Below are 19,606 nucleotides of genomic sequence, written 5' to 3'. Positions count from 1 at the left end.
ACTCTAATCAGATTGTTCTTCTGACCGTTACTAAACTCCTTGACTTTTGAATCATTTGTACAGCTGCTGAGGATCCACAGGTTACAAAACCAACAAATGTGAAGATCGGAATACTTTGAGGAGGCCTCCGAGCTGCTGTGTATGGAAGACGTCACATCACGGCCATTAAAAACCACGTTTGAATACATTGCTGAGATGTGATGTCTACCATACACAGCGGCGCGGAGGCCTCCACAAAGTATTCCGATCTTCACATTTAGATTTGTCTTGAATTGGTAAGGGACGAAATGTAGAATTGCAACATTTTTTCACAATTTTACAATGGTGTGGTGATCACTTTGGATTGTGTGAATGCCTTTAGAAGGTGCAGCTGTGACGTGAAAATCCTAAAATTGTGAAATGTGAATTTTTTTGTTTTAGACACTTAACACCAATTACCTTTCAGGTGCCTCAGTTTGTTACTTAGGAGAAAATGGACTATACAATGTAGGCGCTCCTCCTAAGTCCTTATTTTTGAGCACAGTATGAAGCGCAGAAGGGAAGAGGCGCCATATTGGAGTGCAGATGTAACCGGATTAGTTTTGGTGGAGCCATGTTGCTTTTCTGCTAACAGCACTGGACACCCATATATTTCCAGAAATGGCTGAGGGACCAGAGTGGTGTTTTTTGGGGTGTTACTGATCTTAAACTCTCTACCCCTACAGTGAAGTGTGACCTGGGTAAAATTAGATAAATCATACAAAATAAAGTAAAATGATACTCTGGATTAAAGTGAGTTAGTTAATACCTAAAGTTCCATAGGACAAGTCTGGACCATGGCAGGAAGGAACAGGGTTACATACTGCATTACAGCTGTAACTGGCTGCACTGTCACAGCCAGACTTGTACCAAACGGACCTCAGTCTACCATTATGGCCTCTGCCTATCACATCATGGGGTTCTGCTGACTGAGAGGGTGCTCTCTGCCACAATTTGAGACCTGGATGGCAGTCATTAGTGATTAGTCATCAGCCACAAAGAAGAACAAAAAAAAAACCACAACTTGAAAAGGCAGGGAATGTAAACACTATAAGCCGGCTCCGGTTGAGAAAATTATAATTGGATGTAAATATAAAGTGCCAAGATAATCAAACTTTAAATATTGGGAAAACCCCAGTTATTCCAAAATTAAACTAAACCCCTTCACCCAGAAACCTTTCTGACTGGGCCAATTTTTAAAATTCTAATCAATGCCACTTTGAAGCCATAACTCTGGAATGTTTAAATGGATCCCGGTGATTCTGAGACTGTCGTCTCGTGACATATTGTACTTCATGTCAGTGGTAAAATTTGTTCGATATGACTTGCGTTTTATTTGTGAAAAAAAATCGAAATTTTGCAAAAATTTCCTATCTTAATTTTTATGCACTTATGACTCTCAGATTTATAGCACAAAATAGTTAATAAATAAGATTTCCCACATGTCTACTTTTACATCAGCACAATTTTGGAAACAATTTTTTTTTGTTAGTAAGCTATAAGGATTAAAAGTTGACCAGCGATTTCTCATTTTATAACAAAATTTGCAAAACCATTTATTTATTTTAACACCTTACCCCCAAGGGTGGTTTGCACGTTCATGACCGGGCCAATTTTTACAATTCTGACCACTGTCCCTTTATGAGGTAATAACTCTGGAACGCTTCCATGGATCCCGGTGATTCTGACATTGTTTTCTCGTGACATATTGTTCTTCATGCTAGTTGTAAAATTTCATTCATATAACTTGCGTTGATTTGTGAAAAAAACGGAAATTTGGTGAAAATTTCACAATTTTCCAACTTTGAATTTTTATGCCCTTAAATCACAGAGATACGGCACACAAAAAACTTAATAACTAACATTTCCCACATGTTTACTTTACATCAGCACAATTTTGGAACCAAAATTTTTTTTGTTAGGAAGTTATAAGGGTTAAAAGTTGACCAGCGATTTCTCATTTTTACAACACCATTTTATTTTTACGGACCACATCACATTTGAAGCCACTTTGAGGGGTCTATATGATAGAAAATACCCAAAAGTGACACCATTCTAAAAACTGCACCCCTTAAGGTGCTCAAAACCACATTCAAGAAGTTTATTAACCCTTCAGGTGCTTCACAGGAATTTTTTGAATATTTAAAAAAAATGAACTTTTTTTCACAAAAAAAAAAATTCAGGTTCAATTTTTTTTTTTATTTTACCAAGGGTAACAGGAGAAGTTGGACTGCAAAAGTTATTGTGCAGTTTGTCCTAAGTATGCTGATACCTGATATGTGGGGGGGAACCACTGTTTCGGCGCATGGCAGAGCTCAGAAGGGAAGGAGCGCAGTTTGACTTTTTCAATGCAAAATTGGCTGGAATTCATATCGGACGCCATGTCACGTTTGGAGAGCCCCTGATGTACCTAAACAGTGGAAACCCCCCACGAGTGACCCCATTTTGGAAACTAGACCCCCCAAGGAACTTATCTAGATATGTGGTGAGAACTTTGAACCAACCAGGGCTTCACAGAAGTTTATAATGTACAGCGGTACAATTAAAAAATCATATTTTTCCACAAAAATGATCTTTTCACCCCCAATTTTTATTTTCCCAAGGGTAACAGGACCATAAAAGTTATTGTGCAATTTGTCCTGAGTACGCTGATATCCCATATGTGGGTGTAAACGACTATTTGGGCGCATGGCAGAGCTCAGAAAGGAAGCAGCGCCATTTTACTTTTTTGGCTGAAATTGAGATCGGACACCGTGTCGCGATTGGAAAACCCCTGATGTACCAAAACAGTGGAAACCCCCCACAAATGGCACCATATTGGAAACTAGACCCCCCAAGGAACTTATCTAGATGTGTGGTGAGAACTTTGAACCCCCCAGTGCTTCACAGAAGTTTATAACGCCCGGGCGTGAAAATAAAAAAATCGTATTTTTTCCACAAACATGATCATTTAATCCCCAATTTTTTTTTATTTTCCCAAGGGTAAAAGGAGAAATTGGACCCCAAAAGTTGTTGTCCAATTTGTCCTGAGTACGCTGATACCTCATATGTGGGAGAAAACTACTGTATGGGCACACGTCGGGGCTCGGAAGGGAAGTAGTGACGTTTTGGAATGCAGACTTTGATGGAATGGTCTGCGGGTGTCATGTGCGTTTGGAGAGCCCCTGATGTACCTAAACTATTGAAACTCCCCACAAGTGACCCCATTTTGGAAACTAGACCCCCCATGGAACTTATCTAGATGTGTGGTGAGCACTTTGAACCCCCAAGTGCTTCACAGAAGTTTATAACGCCCGGGCGTGAAAATAAAAAAATCATTTTTTCCACAAATGATATTTTTGCCCCCAATTTTTTATTTTCCTAAGGGTAACAGGAGAAATTGAACCCCAAAAGTTGTTTTTCAATTTGTCCTGAGTACGCTGATACCCTATATGTGGGGGTAAAACACTGTTTGGGCGCATGGCAGAGCTTGGAAGGGAAGGAGCACCATTTGACTTTTTCAACTCAGAATTGGCTGGAATTGAGATCAGACGCCATGTTGCATTTGGAGAGCACCTGATGTGCCCAAACAGTGGAAACCCCCAATTCTAACTCCAACCCTAACCCCAACACACCCCTAACCCTAATCTCAGCCCTAACCCTAGCCCTAATGGGAAAATGGAAATAACAGTATTTTTGGGTTGCTTACCGTAAAATCTGTTTCTCGGAGCCTTCATTGGGGGACACAGAGACCATGGGGTGTATGCTGCTGCCACTAGGAGGCTGACACTATGCACAAAAAAAGTTAGCTCCTCCTCCGCAGTGTACACCCCACCGACCGGCAGGGAATTCCTCAGTTAGTGAGAAAGCAGTAGGAGAAGTAACAGAATAGATTGAAAACAGAACAAACAACTCAACTGTAACCAAATCAACCAAAGTAAGAACAGGAGTTGTAGAACATGGGAGGGTGCTGTGTCCCCCAATGAAGGCTCCGAGAAACAGATTTTACGGTAAGCAACCCAAAAATCCTGTTTTCTCGTTCGCCTTATTGGGGGACACAGAGACCATGGGACGTCCCAAAGCAGTCCCTGGGGTGGGAAACAAACTTCCATCAGGCCAGTGGACTCACCACCGCTGCCTGCAGAATCCTTCTACCTAGGCTGGCGTCCGCCGAAGCGTAGGTGTGGACCCTGTAGATTTTCACAAACGTGTGAACCGAAGACCAGGTTGCCGCTTTGCAAAGCTGCAGCGCGGAGGCTCTGTGACGTACCGCCCAGGAAGCACCCACTGCCCGGGTAGAGTGCGCTCTGATCCCCGGAGGGGCCACTCGATGCTTAGCCCGGTAGGCCTCCAAAATTGCCGATCTGATCCAGCGAGCAATAGTAGCTTTGGAAGCCGGGTGACCTTTCCGCGCCCCATCTGGAATGACGAAAAGAGAGTCTGTCTTTCGCAAGGAAGACGTCCTAGACAGATTCTCAACGCCCTGACCAGATCCAGCTTGTTCAGGGACCGCTCCCGAGGATGAGTTGGACTCGGACAGAAGGACGGCAGAACAATATCCTCATTGAGGTGAAAGGAGGACACCACCTTCGGAAGAAAAGAGGGCGGAGGCCGCAGCACTACCTTGTCCTGGTGAAGTACCAGAAAAGGAGAGCGGCAAGAAAGAGCCGCCAATTCCGACACGCGCCGGATGGAGGTGATGGCCACCAGAAAGGCTACCTTCCAGGAGAGAAGGGAAAGGGAGACTTCTCCTGAGCGGTTCAAAGGGAGAACCTTGCAGAACCTCAAGAACCAGATTAAGATCCCATGGATCCACGGGCGCTCGATACGGAGGAGCCGTGTGAGCCACGCCCTGAAGAAAGGTTTTGACCTGAGGGCGGGAGGCCAAAGTCTTCTGAAATAAAATGGACAGCGCCGAAACTTGACCCTTCAAGGAACTGAGAGCAAGCCCCGCATCCAGCCCTGCCTGAAGAAACGCCAGAACGGAAGGGAGCGAAAAGCACATTGGCGCGATGTTATTGGCCTCACACCAAGTGAAATAAGCCTTCCAAGTACAGTAGTAAATTTTGGAAGATGATGTCTTCCTGGCTCGGATCATGGTATGAATTACACGACCGGAGAATCCTGCTCGTTTCAAAACCTCGGTCTCAACAGCCACGCCGTTAAATTGAGCGGCCGAGAATTGGGGTGGCAAATCGGACCTTGAGACAGCAGATCTGCCCTGTCTGGAAGCTTCCAGGGGGCGTCCGCGAGAAGGTTAACAATGTCCACGAACCAAGACCTTCTGGGCCAATTCGGGGCGATGAGAATGACTGGAATTCCTTCTGCTTTGATCTTCAACAGCTTGGAAAGAAGAGGCAGGGGAGGAAACAGGTAGGGGAGCTCGAACTGTGACCAAGGAATGGCCAGAGCGTCGGCGCCCACTGCGAGAGGATCTCGAGCTCTGGATACAAACTGTGGGACCTTCCTGTTGAGGCGAGAAGCTAGCAGATCTACGTCCGGGGTTCCCCAACGACTGTAGAGCTGAAGAAAGACCTCCGGATGTAGGGACCACTCTCCTGCCGCGAGACCCTCGCGGCTGAGAAAGTCGGCGGCCCAGTTGTCTACGCCGGGAATGTGTACCGCGGAGATTGTCGGTACCGAAATCTCTGCCCACTGAAGGATCTTGGACACTTCTGCCAGGGCTGAGACACTCAGTGTCCCTCCTTGGCGGTTGACATATGCCACCGCTGTGGCATTGTCTGTCTGAATCCGGACTGGCAGGCCCCTGAGGAGCCTCTCCCAGTGGACGAGAGCCAGATGGATCGCTCGTATCTCTAGGACGTTGATCGGCAGGGCTGATTCCTGAGTCGACCAACGACCCTGAACAGTGTGATGGCGGAACACTGCACCCCAGCCGAGGAGGCTGGCATCCGTAGTTACAATCTGCCAGTGAATGGGAAGAAAAGACCGACCCAAGTGGATAAGAGGTGACATCAACCACCAGTTGAGTGACCGCTTGACCCGGCATGAAAGACGTACAGGGCGATCCAGGGAAAGAGCCGACCTGTTCCACCTCGACAGAATGGCGTGCTGGAGAGGTCTGGCGTGAAATTGGGCAAAGGGAACTGCCTCTATCGCCGCCACCATCTTTCCCAGGACCCTCATAGCTGTTCGGAGGGACGGAAATCGTGTGGTCTGCAGCGATCGTACATCCTGCTGCAGGGAAAGAATCTTCTCTCGTGGAAGAAAGACCCTTGACCGACGCGTGTCGAACAGTAGGCCCAGAAACACAAGACGTTGAGAAGGAATCAGACAAGACTTTTTCCTGTTGACGATCCACCCGAAATTGGAAAGGGTGTCTAGGACGATCGTCAAACTTAGGCGAGCCTGTTGAAAAGAGGAAGCTTTGATCAGGATATCGTCGAGGTACGGAAAAAGAACGAGACCTCTGATCCTCAACAAGGCCATCAGCGCAGCCATGATCTTCGTGAAGACTCTGGGTGCGGTGGCGAGACCGAAGGGCAGCGCGACGAACTGGTAATGTTCCTGGCGAATCGCAAACCGCAGGAACTTCTGATGTCCGGAGAATATGGGAACATGTAGATAGGCATCTTGGATGTCTATTGAACACATGAATTCCTGCTCCTCCATGGAATCTATTACCGAACGAACCGACTCCCTCCGGAAGTGGCGAAGGCATACTCTCTTGTTGAGAAGCTTGAGATCCAAGATGGGTCGGACCGCCCCGCCTTTTTTCGGCACCACAAAAAGGTTTGAATAAAATCCTGTGAACCGCTCCGAGACGGGAACGGGCACAATCACCCCGGAACTGAGGAGAGAGGTGATGGCCGTAAAGAACCCCGGAATCAAGGCTGGATCCTTTGGAGGACGGGATTCGAAGAAACGATTCGGTGGAAGAGAAACAAACTCTATCTTGTATCCTGACGATACAACCTCCCTGACCCAAGCGTCCTCTACTGAGGCCAGCCAAACGTCCCTGAAGAAGAGAAGTCGACCTCCCAATCGGAAGGGACCCTCGGGAGTCTGACGATAGTCATGCAGATGTAGACCGTCCAGACCTGGATCTGGATGGTCTGCCCTGGGAAGAGTGGGATCGCCAGGAAGGAGTGGGTCTGAAGGAAACTTTCTTTCTATCTTGGCGCGCCTGTGGTCTTTGTTGGTTGGATGGGTTCTCCGCCGTATTGAAACGGCGGAAAGCCCGAAAGGGTCGAAACTGACGCCTTAGTGGAGGTCTGCGAGGCTTAGACTGAGGGAGAAGGGAACTCGTGCCTCCGGTGGCGTCCTTAATAATCTGGTCCAATTGGGATCCAAAGAGGCGTACTCCCTGAAAAGGCAGATTAATAAGAGACTTCTTAGAAGACAAGTCCGCCTGCCAGGCCTTGAGCCAAATTGTACGTCGGATTGCCACAACGTTGCTTGCCGCCTGAACGGCGCAGGATGCAGCATCCAAAGAAGCAGAAAGCAGATAATCCCCCGCATGGGAAATCTGATTGGCGAGATCGGCCAATCGCTCTGGTTGTGCTTTATCTAGGATGCCCTGACGAAGATCCTCTGCCCAAGTCGCTATGGCTTTTGCTGCCCAAGACTAAGCAAAGCTTGGATATGCTGACGCCGCTTCGAAGGCGGACTTAGCTAGGGATTCTATAATCCTATCATTAGAATCCTTTAGAGCCGCCACGCCTGAAAGCGGGAGAACCGTGTTATTAGAAAGTCTGGACACGGGTGGGTCCACCGAGGGAGAAGCAGCCCAGTTGTCCGTGAGCTCTTTAGCAAACGGGTACAGTACGCCGAAACGCTTTCCTATTTGAAAGCGTCTGGTCGGATCTTGTCTTTCCCTGGTAAAAATCTTTCCAAACTCGGAATGGAAAGGAAATACCCTGGAGGGTGTTTCCGCCCGTCTGAACGAAACCACCTGATCTGAGGATTTCGCAGGGGGGTCAGCAATCTCGAAGGTCTGGTGAATCGCTGCAATGAGGTTCTGCACTGTAACCTTCATGTTCGCATCCTGGTCCGAATCCAGCTCTAAAATCCCCTCAGAAGACCTGTCCGAGAACGCTTCACCTGACTCGGGAGAGGAGGCCCGGGAAGGAGGCTGCTGAGATGGACTATGCGGTGAGATGGGACGAGGGGAGGATTCCGGCTGGAGATCCTGCCTGGGTCTTTTGCGACTAACGCTGGCTGACTCAGACGGAATCTCTTGAGACCTGCTGGACCCTGCAGAAGTGTCCAGGGGCAACTTATCCAGAGCAGCTACCAGGGACTGAGACACCCTGGTGAGGTCTGCCACTGATTGAGAAAGAGATGAAGCCCAGCCAGGAACGGGGGGTTCACTCTCACATGGGGCCATAGATGGCTCCTGCGCGGCGTCAGGCTAAATTGGATTGCTACAGTCCAGGCAAAGGGGAGTGTCTGCAGATGCAGCGCTACTCACAGTCCGGTGTCCCCAGAGACAATGCTATCCGGCTTGTCTGCAGGTCAGAGCGAAATCCGGCTGACGGGCCCAGAGAGCGATATCCGGCTGACAGAACTGCGTCCGGCTGACAGGCTGGGAAGATGGCGACCGCCTGAGAGGAATGGGAGAACGCCCGCTTCCAGGGGAAGAAGGGCGGCGTTAACTGCCTGGCTGAAGGAGGCACCGCCCGCTGGCCAAGAATAGGCTGGGGTGCAAGAAGGAGGCGGTGGGAGGGCCTGGGACGGGCGGGAGAGAAGCCCGCTTAGAAGAAAGGGGCGGGGTGTGTGGCCGCGACGCAGAAGAAGGCCCGAAATGAAGCCGGGGCCTAAATTAATAGCGGCGGCCGCCTGTCAGTGCGGGGCGGCGCGGAGGTCCCGCAGCGCTGCCGCGGCAACCGCTCTGCAGAGCGTCGTTGCCATCTGCTGGGCCCAGGACTGAAGGCGGGGGGGGAAAACGCCGGGAAAGGCCCCTTCTGACGCCAGGGCCAGGAGTAATTGCGGCGGCCGCAGTGGCCGCTTTGAATAAGATTGGAGCCGCCGAGATGCCCATCTAGGGACGTGACTCGGCCCCCATACTTACCTCCGTCTGGCAATCAATAAAGGTACCTCAATATCCCACGCTGTCTGTCTTCTGTAGTGTCCGCGTCTCATCCAGACCGACAGGCTCTGGTGGGCGAGTGGGTGGGAGACGGGGAGCGAGGACCATCTGGATCGCTGGCACGCATCCGTGCTGAGCTCTTGGTCCCGCCGTAGAGACCTATGAGGATACGGGGTGGCAGTACACGCCGTACTCAGTCTCTTTGTGGGAGTACAGCTGTGACTCTTCACACTGTATCCCTCCGGAACCTGAAAAGGAACGACGCACATCGAGGTAGATATGGGTCTAATGAAAGACCCGTGTCCACCTCCTACTGACACTAAGCTAAACTGAGGAATTCCCTGCCGGTCGGTGGGGTGTACACTGCGGAGGAGCTAACCTTTTTTTGTGCATAGTGTCAGCCTCCTAGTGGCAGCAGCATACACCCCATGGTCTCTGTGTCCCCCAATAAGGCGAACGAGAAAAATACATTTTCTTTTAATTTTATTTTTCCCTAACTAAGGGGGTGATAACGGGGGGTTTGATTTACTATTTATGGCGGGTTTTTAGGTTTGGTAGCTGTCACACGCTAAGACGCTTTTTATTGTAAAAATAGTTTTTGCATCACCACATATTGAGAGCTATAATATTTCCATATTTTGACCCACCGAGTCATGTGAGGTCTTATTTTTTGCGGGACGAGTTGACGTTTTTATTGGTATCATGTTCGGGCACATGACATCTTTCGATCGCTTTTTATTCCGATTTTTGGGACGCAGAATGAACAAAAACCAGCGTTTCTTGAATTTCTTTTGGGGGGTGCGTTTACACCGTTCCGCGTGCGGTAAAGTTGATAAAGCCCTTTTATTCTTTGGGTCAGTACGGTTACAGCGATACCTCATTTAGGTCGTTTTTTTGTGTTTTGGCGCTTTTATGCAATGAAAACAATTTTATATAAAAAATGATTTTTGCATCGCTTTATTCTGCGAGCTATAACTTTATTTTTTCACTGATGACGCTGTGTGGCGGCTCTTTTTTTGCGGGACAAGATGACGTTTTCAGCGGTACCATGCATATTTATATGCGTCTTTTTGATCTCGCGTTATTGCACTTTTTGTTCGGTGGTATGATAAAACATTATTTTTTGCTTCGTTTATTTTTTAAGGGGTTCGCTAAAGGGGCTAACTAATGGGACAGTTTTATAGGGCGGGTCGTTATGGACGCGGCGATACCAAATATGTGTACTTTTATTTATTTTATTTTTTTTAGTTCCAAAAAATGAATTTATTAGGGAATATTTTTATTTTTTTTAATTTATTTAGCGATTTGGTTTTTTTTTTTTTTAATTATCTTTACTTTTTCTTTTATTTTATTACATTGTCCCAGGTGGGACATCACTGTCCTGTGACAGATCGCTGATGTCACATCACAGATCACTGTGACGGATCAGCGATCTGTCACAGGCACTGCACAAGGCTTCCTCCTTGCCTGCGCTTTGCAGGCATGAGGAAGCCAGCTCCCTGTAGGCCCCCGAAGGTCCCCATCGCCATCTTGGATTCGGGGACCTGCAGGGATGGAGCCCCCCGCAGCAGCGCTGCACATTGCGCTGCTGTTTGGGGCTCAGGGAAGCACGGAGGGAGCCCGCTCCCTGACGATGCTTCCCTTTAACCCTCGGTACACCGCGATCGTGTTTGATCGCGGTGTGCAAGGGGGTTAACGTGTGGGGGGCGGTCCGTGACCGCCCTTGACACATTGTGCCGGGTGTGAGCTGTGATAATCAGCTGACACCCGGCCGCGATCAGTGGTGCTCACCACGTGGGCGCCGCTGATCACTGTGACGTACTATCCCATCCCTGGGAATTAAGTCCCAGGGCACATGGACGGGATTGTACGTCACATGACAGAAAGAGGTTAAAGAGACCACCTCACACTTGTGACTGAGGGGCCTAGATAACAGAAAATACCAAAAAATGACACCATTCTAAAAACCGCACCCCTCAAGGTGCTCAAAACCATATTTAAGAAGTTTATTAACCCTTCAGGTGTTTCATAGGAATTTGTGGAATGTGTAAGAAAAAAAACCATTTACTTTTCTTTCACAAAAATTTTACTTTCGCAAGGATCAAAGAAGAAAATGGACCATACATTTTGTTGTGCAATTTCTCCTGAGCATGCCGATACCCCATATGTGTGGGAAATCTACTGTTTGGGCACTCAGAAGGGAAGGAGCACCATTTCACTTCTTGAATCCAAAATTTGCTGCCATAATTAGCGGATGCCCCTGATGTGCATAAACAATGGAAAACCCTAACAAATGTCACCATTTTGGAAATTAGACCTCTTAGGGAATTTAGTTAGGTGTGTATTGAGCACCTTGAACCCCCAGGTGCTTCACTGATGTTTAACATTAAGCCTTGAAAATAAAAAAGGAAAACAAAAATTCCCACAAAAATCTTTTAGCTACAAATTTTGTATTGTCACAAGTGCAAAAGGAGATAATGGACCCCAAAGTTTGTTGTGCAATTTCTCCTGAGTTCACAGATGCCCCAGAAGGGGTTTTCAACCCCACATATGAGCTTTGCACTGTGCCTCGAAAGTAAAGTAGCGCCATATTACAGTGCTTATTTTGCTGCATTGGCAGAGCCCCTGAGGTGCCAGAACCATAAGTGACCCCATTTTACCAATTAAACCTCTCAATGAATTCATCTAGGGGTGCAGTGATTATTTTGACACCACAGGTGTGTCACAAACTTTATACCATTGGGCAGTGAAGAAAAAATAATTTACATTTTTACCACCAAGATTGTGTGTGAACCCCAAGTTTTACATTTTCACACTGGGAAATGGGTAAAAATGGCACCAGAATTTGTCCCAAAATTTCTACTGAATGTAGAAATACCCCATATGTTGCAGTACAGTACTACTTTGCCATATGGAATGACTCGGACAGAGCGCTATTTGCCTCCTGGAGCGCAGATTTTCCTAGACTAGTTTTACGGATTCCATATATAGAGCCCCTAAGAGCTAGAAAAGCAGAATCCCCCGCAAGTGACCCCATTTTGGAAGTTATAACCCTTTGGGAATTTATCTACAGATGTAGTGAGGATTTTGACTCCATGGGTGTTTGCCAGAAACGGGCAGCAGTGGATGTTGCGGAGTGAAAATTGCAAACTCCCATTGTAGTGACCAGTACGTTATGCTCAACCCGTGCTTCTGGAGACACGCAACTGTAAATTAGGCAGGGTCTCATCACTACAGAAATGCCAAACATGTGGGCGCTAAATGTGGTTTAGGCACACTGGGGCTCAAGAAGGGAGGGGGGCATTTGGATTTGGGAGCGGAGAATTTGTTGAATTTCTTTTGGCGAGCGAGGAGCCATTTTGATTTTCCAGAGTCTTTATGCTACCATTAAAGTGGACGCCCCCTAAATTTCCGTTAACAGATGATAGACCCGAGTTGGACTTGCTTTTTTTGTCTATTTACTTGAAGCTATTATTGGGAACATTTTACATAACGTTTGGCATCATGTTTATCCTGCGCTCTACGCTGAGCTCTTACTTTGGGGTTTCTATCTAAATCTCTGAGTGACTTGACTCCGTCTGGCCTCTGTTCAGCGGTGTCCTTTTCAGAAGTGCACAAAACTGTGACCAATAGCACTTTTATGCAGTCGTAAAAAGATGGACATCGCCGCATCACAGGTCAGACGGCGTCTACAGTTCCACCATCTGCCTCATTATAGGGAATTTTCTGCCGGGGGTTCTGTCTGAATCGTGTATTTCAAAGATTCACATGGAAACCCCAGTGTAAGCGCTCAGATTATTTTTGGAAAAAAATGGCATGGGCTCCCGTGTAGTTTTCGTAACCAGCAGAGGGAAAGCCAACAGCTGCGGGATGATGTTTATAGCCTGGGAAGGGGGTAATATTAATAGTCTGGGAAGCTCCATGGGTATTACCTCCTTCCTGGGCAATAAACATCAGCCCCCAGCCATTGACTTTCCCTCTGCTGGTTACAAAAATTGCGCAGGAGCCCACGCCATATTTTTTCCAAAAAATCTTTTATTAATACATTTACAGAAAGCCACACCCACTGCACTAATTGTATATGTCACTGACATCTATATATCTACTTATTCTATGTGTATTTACTATGTAATCTTTCTCTAACATTTCACTTTGCAATTTTACTGTATGCAGCACATGAATTGCCGGCTTTTCAAAGGACATTGGTGCCTAAAGATCGGACAGCACTTGCATGGTCCGAGTTCTGTGTCCCTCTCCCTCTCCCCCCCTCCCCTCTCCCCCCTCCCCCCTCCCCTCTCCCCTCTCCCCCCTCCCCTCTCCCCCCTCCCTCCTCCCCCCCCTCTCCCCCCTCCCCTCTCCCCCCTCCCCTCTCCCCCCTCCCCTCTCCCCTCTCCCCCCTCCCTCCTCCCCCCCCTCTCCCCCCTCCCCTCTCCCTCCTCTCCCCCCTCCCCCTCCCTCCTCTCCCTCCCCTCCCTCCTCTCCCTCCTCCCCCCCCTCTCCCCCCTCCCCTCTCCCCTCTCCCCCCTCCCCCTCCCTCCTCTCCCTCCTCCCCCCCCCTCTCCCCCCTCTCCCTCCTCCTCCCCCTCTCACCCATTGGGTTGCATTGGCAAATCTTGGTGACAATCACAGCATGCTGCGATTTTACACATATGCCGAATAAGGCAGAGAAAACAAACTGTGATGTGAGCTACCCCATATACTCGTGTATAAGCTGAGATTTTCAGCACACTTTTTTTGTGCTGAAAACGCCCCTCTTGGCTTATACACAAGTCATACGCCAGAAAGCTGGCAGGGGAGGGGGAGCAGGAGATATCATATTCACCCTTCATGTGACACCGCTGATTAAAGTAATGAATATGCTCTCCACCCCTGTGGGAGTGGAGACGTATCCATATTTATTACTTTAATGAGCGATGTCACATGACCGCGCAGGAAGAGAGATGCAGACGCCGGGACTGAGATGTAGCAGAGCCTGATATGCAGAAGCCAGGTGGGTGAGTAGGACTGGGGGAGGGTGAACCATGCCATATTCACCTGTCCCCGTTCCACCGCTGCACTCCGGGGTCCTCTGGCTGTGGTGTTCAGGTCAGAGGGCGCGATAATGTGTTTAGTGCGCGCCCTCTGCCTGAAGTCACTGCAGAGAGACGGCGACACTGACGAGCAGCGGGCAGCGACGAGAGGTGTTTTTCTTTTTTTAAAATCGCAGCAGCATTATATGGGGGAACTTATGGGGCCACCATTAACCTTTGCAGCATTATATGGGGCATATTTTTGTATGGAGCATCTTATGGGGCCCATCAGGAACTTTATGGAGCATCTTATGTGGTTCATCATGATCTTTATGGAGGATTATATAGGGCTTCTGATTAAATATGGATATTCAAAAACATTTTACCTACTGATGTCTCAATTTTACTTTTTTTGGTATTTATTTTTGAAATTTACTAGTAGCTGCTGTATTTTCCACCCTAGGCTCATACGTGAGTCAATAAGTTTTCCCAGTTTTTTGCGGCAAAATTAGGGGCCTCGGCTTCTCCTCGGGTCAGCTTATACACGAGTACATACGGTATTAACACTGCGCCGAGTGCTATGCGATGTTTTCTCGTATAGTACTCGGCCGTTTTCTACGGTAGTGTGACTCCATATACTAAAAGGCTGAAGTTTTGGAGGTTCTCTAGTAAAATTAGACATAGGACTGCATTTTCCTACTGACAAGTTCTTTAAAACATCTGAAGTTTAGTAGCAGCATCATAATAGCAAATTTCAGTGGAGGTGTTGCCTATGGGAGACTTTTGTGAATTAAACACTATTGCTGGAAAGCCAGATAAGTTTAAAGTGACCCGTAAAGGCCCCGTCACACTAAGCGATATCGCTAGCAATATCGATATAACGTCACTGGTTTTGTGACGCAGCAGCAATATCGCTATGTGTGATACTTGCCTCCGACCGGCTCCCCCGCTGATTATCGCTGATCGCGCGAGAACGGCCTGGGCCGTTTCTCGTCGTCGGCTTCCTGCTGTGGAGTAGCGACGCGTGGACGCGGGCTGGAGGACGTCTTCATCGCCTCGTCTGACAGGTAAGTAGCGACCGCTGCTATGTCGCTGGTGAGATCTGCCTGTTTGGCAGCTCACTAGCGACCACTTAGCGATGCACCAGGGATCCTGACTGCGTCATATCGTTGTCGGGATCGCTGGTGCATCGCTAAGGCCGGTTTCACATTTGCGCTTCAGGGCGCAGCGACTGCCTGCGCACGGCCGCCGCTAAGCCCCGCCCCTGCCGCACCTCCGCCAGTAGCTCCGCCTCGGGGCGCATGACGCTGCATGCGTCATGTGTCCCCTATTTTTATCACTGAGGACGCAGGCCGTGCGCAGTATGCGTTTGGTGGCACCTGCGTCCTTTTGACTGTGTGCCGAGCGCAATCAAATTGCAACAGGTTGCGTTTGGCGCTGGTCGGCGCACCGTCAAAAGGACGCAGGCGCCGCCAAACGCATACTGCGCACGGCCTGCGTCCTCAGTGATAAAGATAGGGGACGCATGCGGCGTCATGCGCCCGGAGGCGGGGCTACCGGCGGAGGTGCGGCAGGGGGCGGGGCTTAGCAGCAGCCGTGCGCAGGCCGTCGCTGCGCCATGAAGCGCAAATGTGAAACCGGCCTAAGTGTGATGGTACCTTAAGGGTTTTTAGTTTGTTAGGACTCATACCTCCTGCTGTATTTTGTACACAGCTGTGGTGATGTGTGATACTGAAACGGCCTCCATTACTCTCTGGAGGGGATATTTGGCCTCCTCTCTGATCCTATGATTTCCTTCTTTTTCTCATCACAGGATTTCATCACCATCTCATTTGAGGAATCCAACTCTCAAACCAGAACTTTGGCTACAAAACCAGACACAAGTGTGGCCGAGGTGGCCAAACAGTGCGCCGAGAAGTTCGAGGTGTCCCAAGGAAAGAATTATGGACTCTTTGTACAGGTGAATGAGCGCTGCATCCGGCTGTCAGAAGACGCATTCCCTCAGCAGGTGAAATCCCAGCTGCTGAAGAACGAGCAGAAGCTGGACTTCCACTTTGTGTACAGGCAGCGCAGCGCACAAGACACTGTGCTTAGCGAGCTCAACCTCCTCTAGCGCCAGTAACATCTGTTCTGCTAGACAATTTCAGGGGTGTGGGAGTGGCTGGACCATCCCACAGCACCTCCTGCTGGATTATTAGATTATTGCAGCAGCACAACCTGACCACATACAAGGCCTCTTACTTGGGTCTAGTGTGCACAAACCCTATTAAACTTGTTGCATGGCACACAATGGAATGGTTTGCTTGGCCTTAAGGCATTTGCTGTAACAACTGGTTAAGTCATTGCATACATTGACTGATGGCTAGCAAACTGCTCTTGGGGCCTTCTGCCAAGCAGAAATCACATTATTTCCATTTAAGCCAATGTAATGTTGCCAAATTTTTACCTGTACAGTTGTTCTATGGTGAAGAATAGCATTAAATTCAAATGCCCAGAATACCAGACAATCGAATTAGCAATGCTCCATGTGTAATTAAATAACTTTATCAGGAAAATGCTGATCACGTCTGTGCAGGTTTGTGTTTAGTGAGTGAACATCTCCAGTCATGAGATCCGCAGACACATTGCCGATATTATTACTGAGCATCAGTGCTGGGTGGGACAGAATGAGGACACCATGGGCTGACTGAGTCATTTTAATTTAAGTATTTCAAACTCAAAAATCAGAATTTAACATCTTCTACAATCATTAAATGGATAGCAAAAAAACAAACAAATCTGCTGCTGTAATTTCCAATCAAAAACAGTCAGGTCCCATAAAAGTCAAAAGCAAACAGAAAATATAATGGTAAGTTTCTCCAACTGCTGCAAAAGGTCTGACGTGGAGTAGTCACACTAAGGATTATTCACATACCGTATTTTTCGGACTATAAGGCGCACCCCAAATTTTCAGAAGGAAAATAGGGACAAAAATGTTTCAAATGAGTGTCCTTCTTACATTCCGAATTCAGCTTACTGGGGGGATCTGCACAGGTGGAGGAGTGGCCACAGGGGTTGTTAGGTGGTCCAGGCTGGTGCCGTGGGACTCCGCCAGCATTTTGTGATGGTGGTGCTCCTTTGTGCGGCGGTCATGCTCCTCTATGGGCGTCAGCGGTGCTCCAACGGCATTTCGTTAAAGCCTGGAGGCCCCCTCGTAGATCCAGTGCTGCGATGCGGTGGCCTCCGGGAAAATGACCGCCGGGGGCGGCGCATGCTCCGATTCAGATCTCAGGGGGCCTCCAGGCTTTCACAATGCCAGCAGAGCCCCACAGAGGAGCACCACCGCCACACCAGCCTGGGAAGGGAGGCTGCATCGCCCTGCAGCGTTGGACCGGAATCACCGCCATAGTATTTGTAAGTATAATCCGACCATAAGACACACCCCCATTTTCCCCAAAGAAAAATTTTGGAAAAAAGTGCATCTTATGGTCCAAAATACGGTATTTAAATTTTACACACAAGAAGAGCGAAGTTACACAAATCTGAAACCTTTAGGTGACTGCATAATGAGCAGCAGATTTATGAGCGCAGCTCTGGATCTTACAATAAAGTGTTTGGAACTTTTAACAGTCCGCATTGGTCTCAGATATAGTAGAATATTTAGCAGCAAGATGTGAGGATCTGCAGAATGCAGCTCTGGATGGAACAAGTCAGTATAGCACAATGAAAGCTACTTGAATTTGCTGCTTGATTTGATTACTGCTGTTTTTAAAGCAAATTTTTTTTCTTAGGAGGAGGTAAAACTGACATAAAGGGCACCACTAGGTCAGGGGGTAAAAGTACCTGACACTACCAGGTCCCCACATGGCATTGGCTGGAAAGTGACCAAAGCTGCCAGTCGCCTCTGTGGTTTCTCTTGTCAGGCGCCGCCTCATCCCAATCATTGACGATCACAAGAAACCATCTCGCTTCTTGGTTATATTCTTAAACATTAACCCAGGACTGTCCAGTTTGATTGTAGTGTGAGCAGCCAACATGGGGGTCCCAGATATGGCTCTGCTGCACCAGGAGGGGACGAGCAGCTGGAGGGCAGTGATCAGAGGTTCCCTTCAGAAGCTGCTTGCGACTCGCTGCCATCAGTGCAGATCGTGGCAAACGTTCTCCATAACCTGGAGGATTCTGCAGGACAAAAAGGGGAGAGAATATGGCAGAAATTTACATCTGATCACACTGGAACATATTAATTCAGCTGGTGGTGAGTGTGGTAATGAGTGCTGCAGAAGTGTGTGCATATTAAGTAATTTATATCTAATACACACAGCAGATGGAAGTGTTAAAATTCGGTAAAAAAAACAAACACCCAGCATAGGCCAAAAATCAGCCTAAAACTCCAGACCCATGTCTCCCTCCTATGACACAAGGCTGGACCCACCTACTAGCAAAGCTACACAATTTCTTTAAATTGTAATTGTTTGCTGTTATCATGAGGCAAACACTGCCACGTCCCATAGCTCCTGTGTCCTCCCCAAAAAAGAAAAAATGCCCTTTTACAGTCAATGCAGTTTGTTTCTTAACGCCATAAACACGCCCTCATGCCAACTTCATTGTATTTAGTACCAAGATGTTCTCCAGTAACTGGCAAAATTGTGTTCCTTCATTAATCATATGAATTAAACAAAATTTTATAATCTAGGCATATAATACAAAATATATAAAAACTGCATACACAATGCAAGTTTAATGCAACTTTACAATGTCAAAATTAAGTCTCATTTTCATGTCACTGAACATGGCCTTGGCCAACAGTGCAAAATGTCAAAAAAAAAAAAAAAAAAAAAATTGTCCTGCAGCCGCTCCCATCAATATCTGGCCTCGCAGCTTAGATGTGCCGCATATACAGAGCATATTACACAGAATTAAATGGTAATTACCCTGTTTAAAACTTAAATCCTCCTAAATCCAATACTTCCAGCTACAAAAGGCAGGGCGGCATCAAACCTGTCTCAAGTGCATATATATTATACACACACATACACGATATGTGGAGGAACCGCATCAGAAGGATTTGGGGGAGGTTGTCTGAACTAGATACAAAAAGCCAATTAACCCCCAGCCAGCAGGACGGATGGACCTGAGGTTGTGCGTGCTAAGGTCAGTGAATGGGGAGTCACAGGTACCAAAATTATTAAAAAGGGAAAAAAAACAAAAACCTTTAAATGACAGGAGAGTGTGCATGTTAAGAATCCAACTGACTTGCATATTTTTATGCAAAAGAAAAAAAAAAAAGTTTGCAGCCATCAGATAACCATGGGTGTATGCTGCGGACTCTAGGCATAAAAGGAAATTAGCTCCTCCCCAGCAGAATACACCCACCAAGTGGCACAAAGCACCTCAGTTTAAGCTTAGTGTAGGTAGGAGGCGGACCTGGATCTGATCCCAGATCCGCAATTTTTTTTTTTTTTTTTCTTTTCAGGTTTGTGTTGTGTTGTGTTTTCATTGTTTTCCCTTTGTTTTTCAGGTTCTTTTCACTTAGGGTAACAGGGTATAATTTCCCACCCTGTTTTCCCAC

At 47.7% G+C, this 19,606-nt stretch overlaps 2 protein-coding genes across 5 annotated transcripts in view; one reads left to right on the top strand and one right to left on the bottom strand.

The window, feature by feature from the left end:
• Positions 1 to 16,619, top strand: part of RIN3 (Ras and Rab interactor 3) — a 97,341-nt gene extending 80,722 nt beyond the window's left edge. For all 4 annotated transcript variants that reach the window (XM_073578130.1, XM_073578128.1, XM_073578129.1 and 1 more), the window contains one exon: positions 15,872 to 16,619. In XM_073578130.1, the coding sequence (XP_073434231.1) occupies positions 15,872 to 16,171 (300 nt within the window). In that variant the 3' untranslated portion in view covers positions 16,172 to 16,619. The remainder of the gene's footprint in view (positions 1 to 15,871) is intronic.
• Positions 16,620 to 16,741: 122 nt separating this feature from the next.
• Positions 16,742 to 19,606, bottom strand: part of LGMN (legumain) — a 30,352-nt gene continuing 27,487 nt past the window's right edge. The window contains exon 14 of the mRNA XM_073578132.1: positions 16,742 to 18,216. Within this exon, the coding sequence (XP_073434233.1) occupies positions 18,174 to 18,216 (43 nt within the window). The 3' untranslated portion in view covers positions 16,742 to 18,173. The remainder of the gene's footprint in view (positions 18,217 to 19,606) is intronic.

This window comes from Dendrobates tinctorius, unplaced genomic scaffold (genome assembly GCF_039654945.1).
Source record: "Dendrobates tinctorius isolate UK_male_01 unplaced genomic scaffold, ASM3965494v1 ptg000058l, whole genome shotgun sequence".
Taxonomy (NCBI): domain Eukaryota; kingdom Metazoa; phylum Chordata; class Amphibia; order Anura; family Dendrobatidae; genus Dendrobates; species Dendrobates tinctorius.
This window is presented reverse-complemented; position numbering and strand designations above follow the sequence as displayed.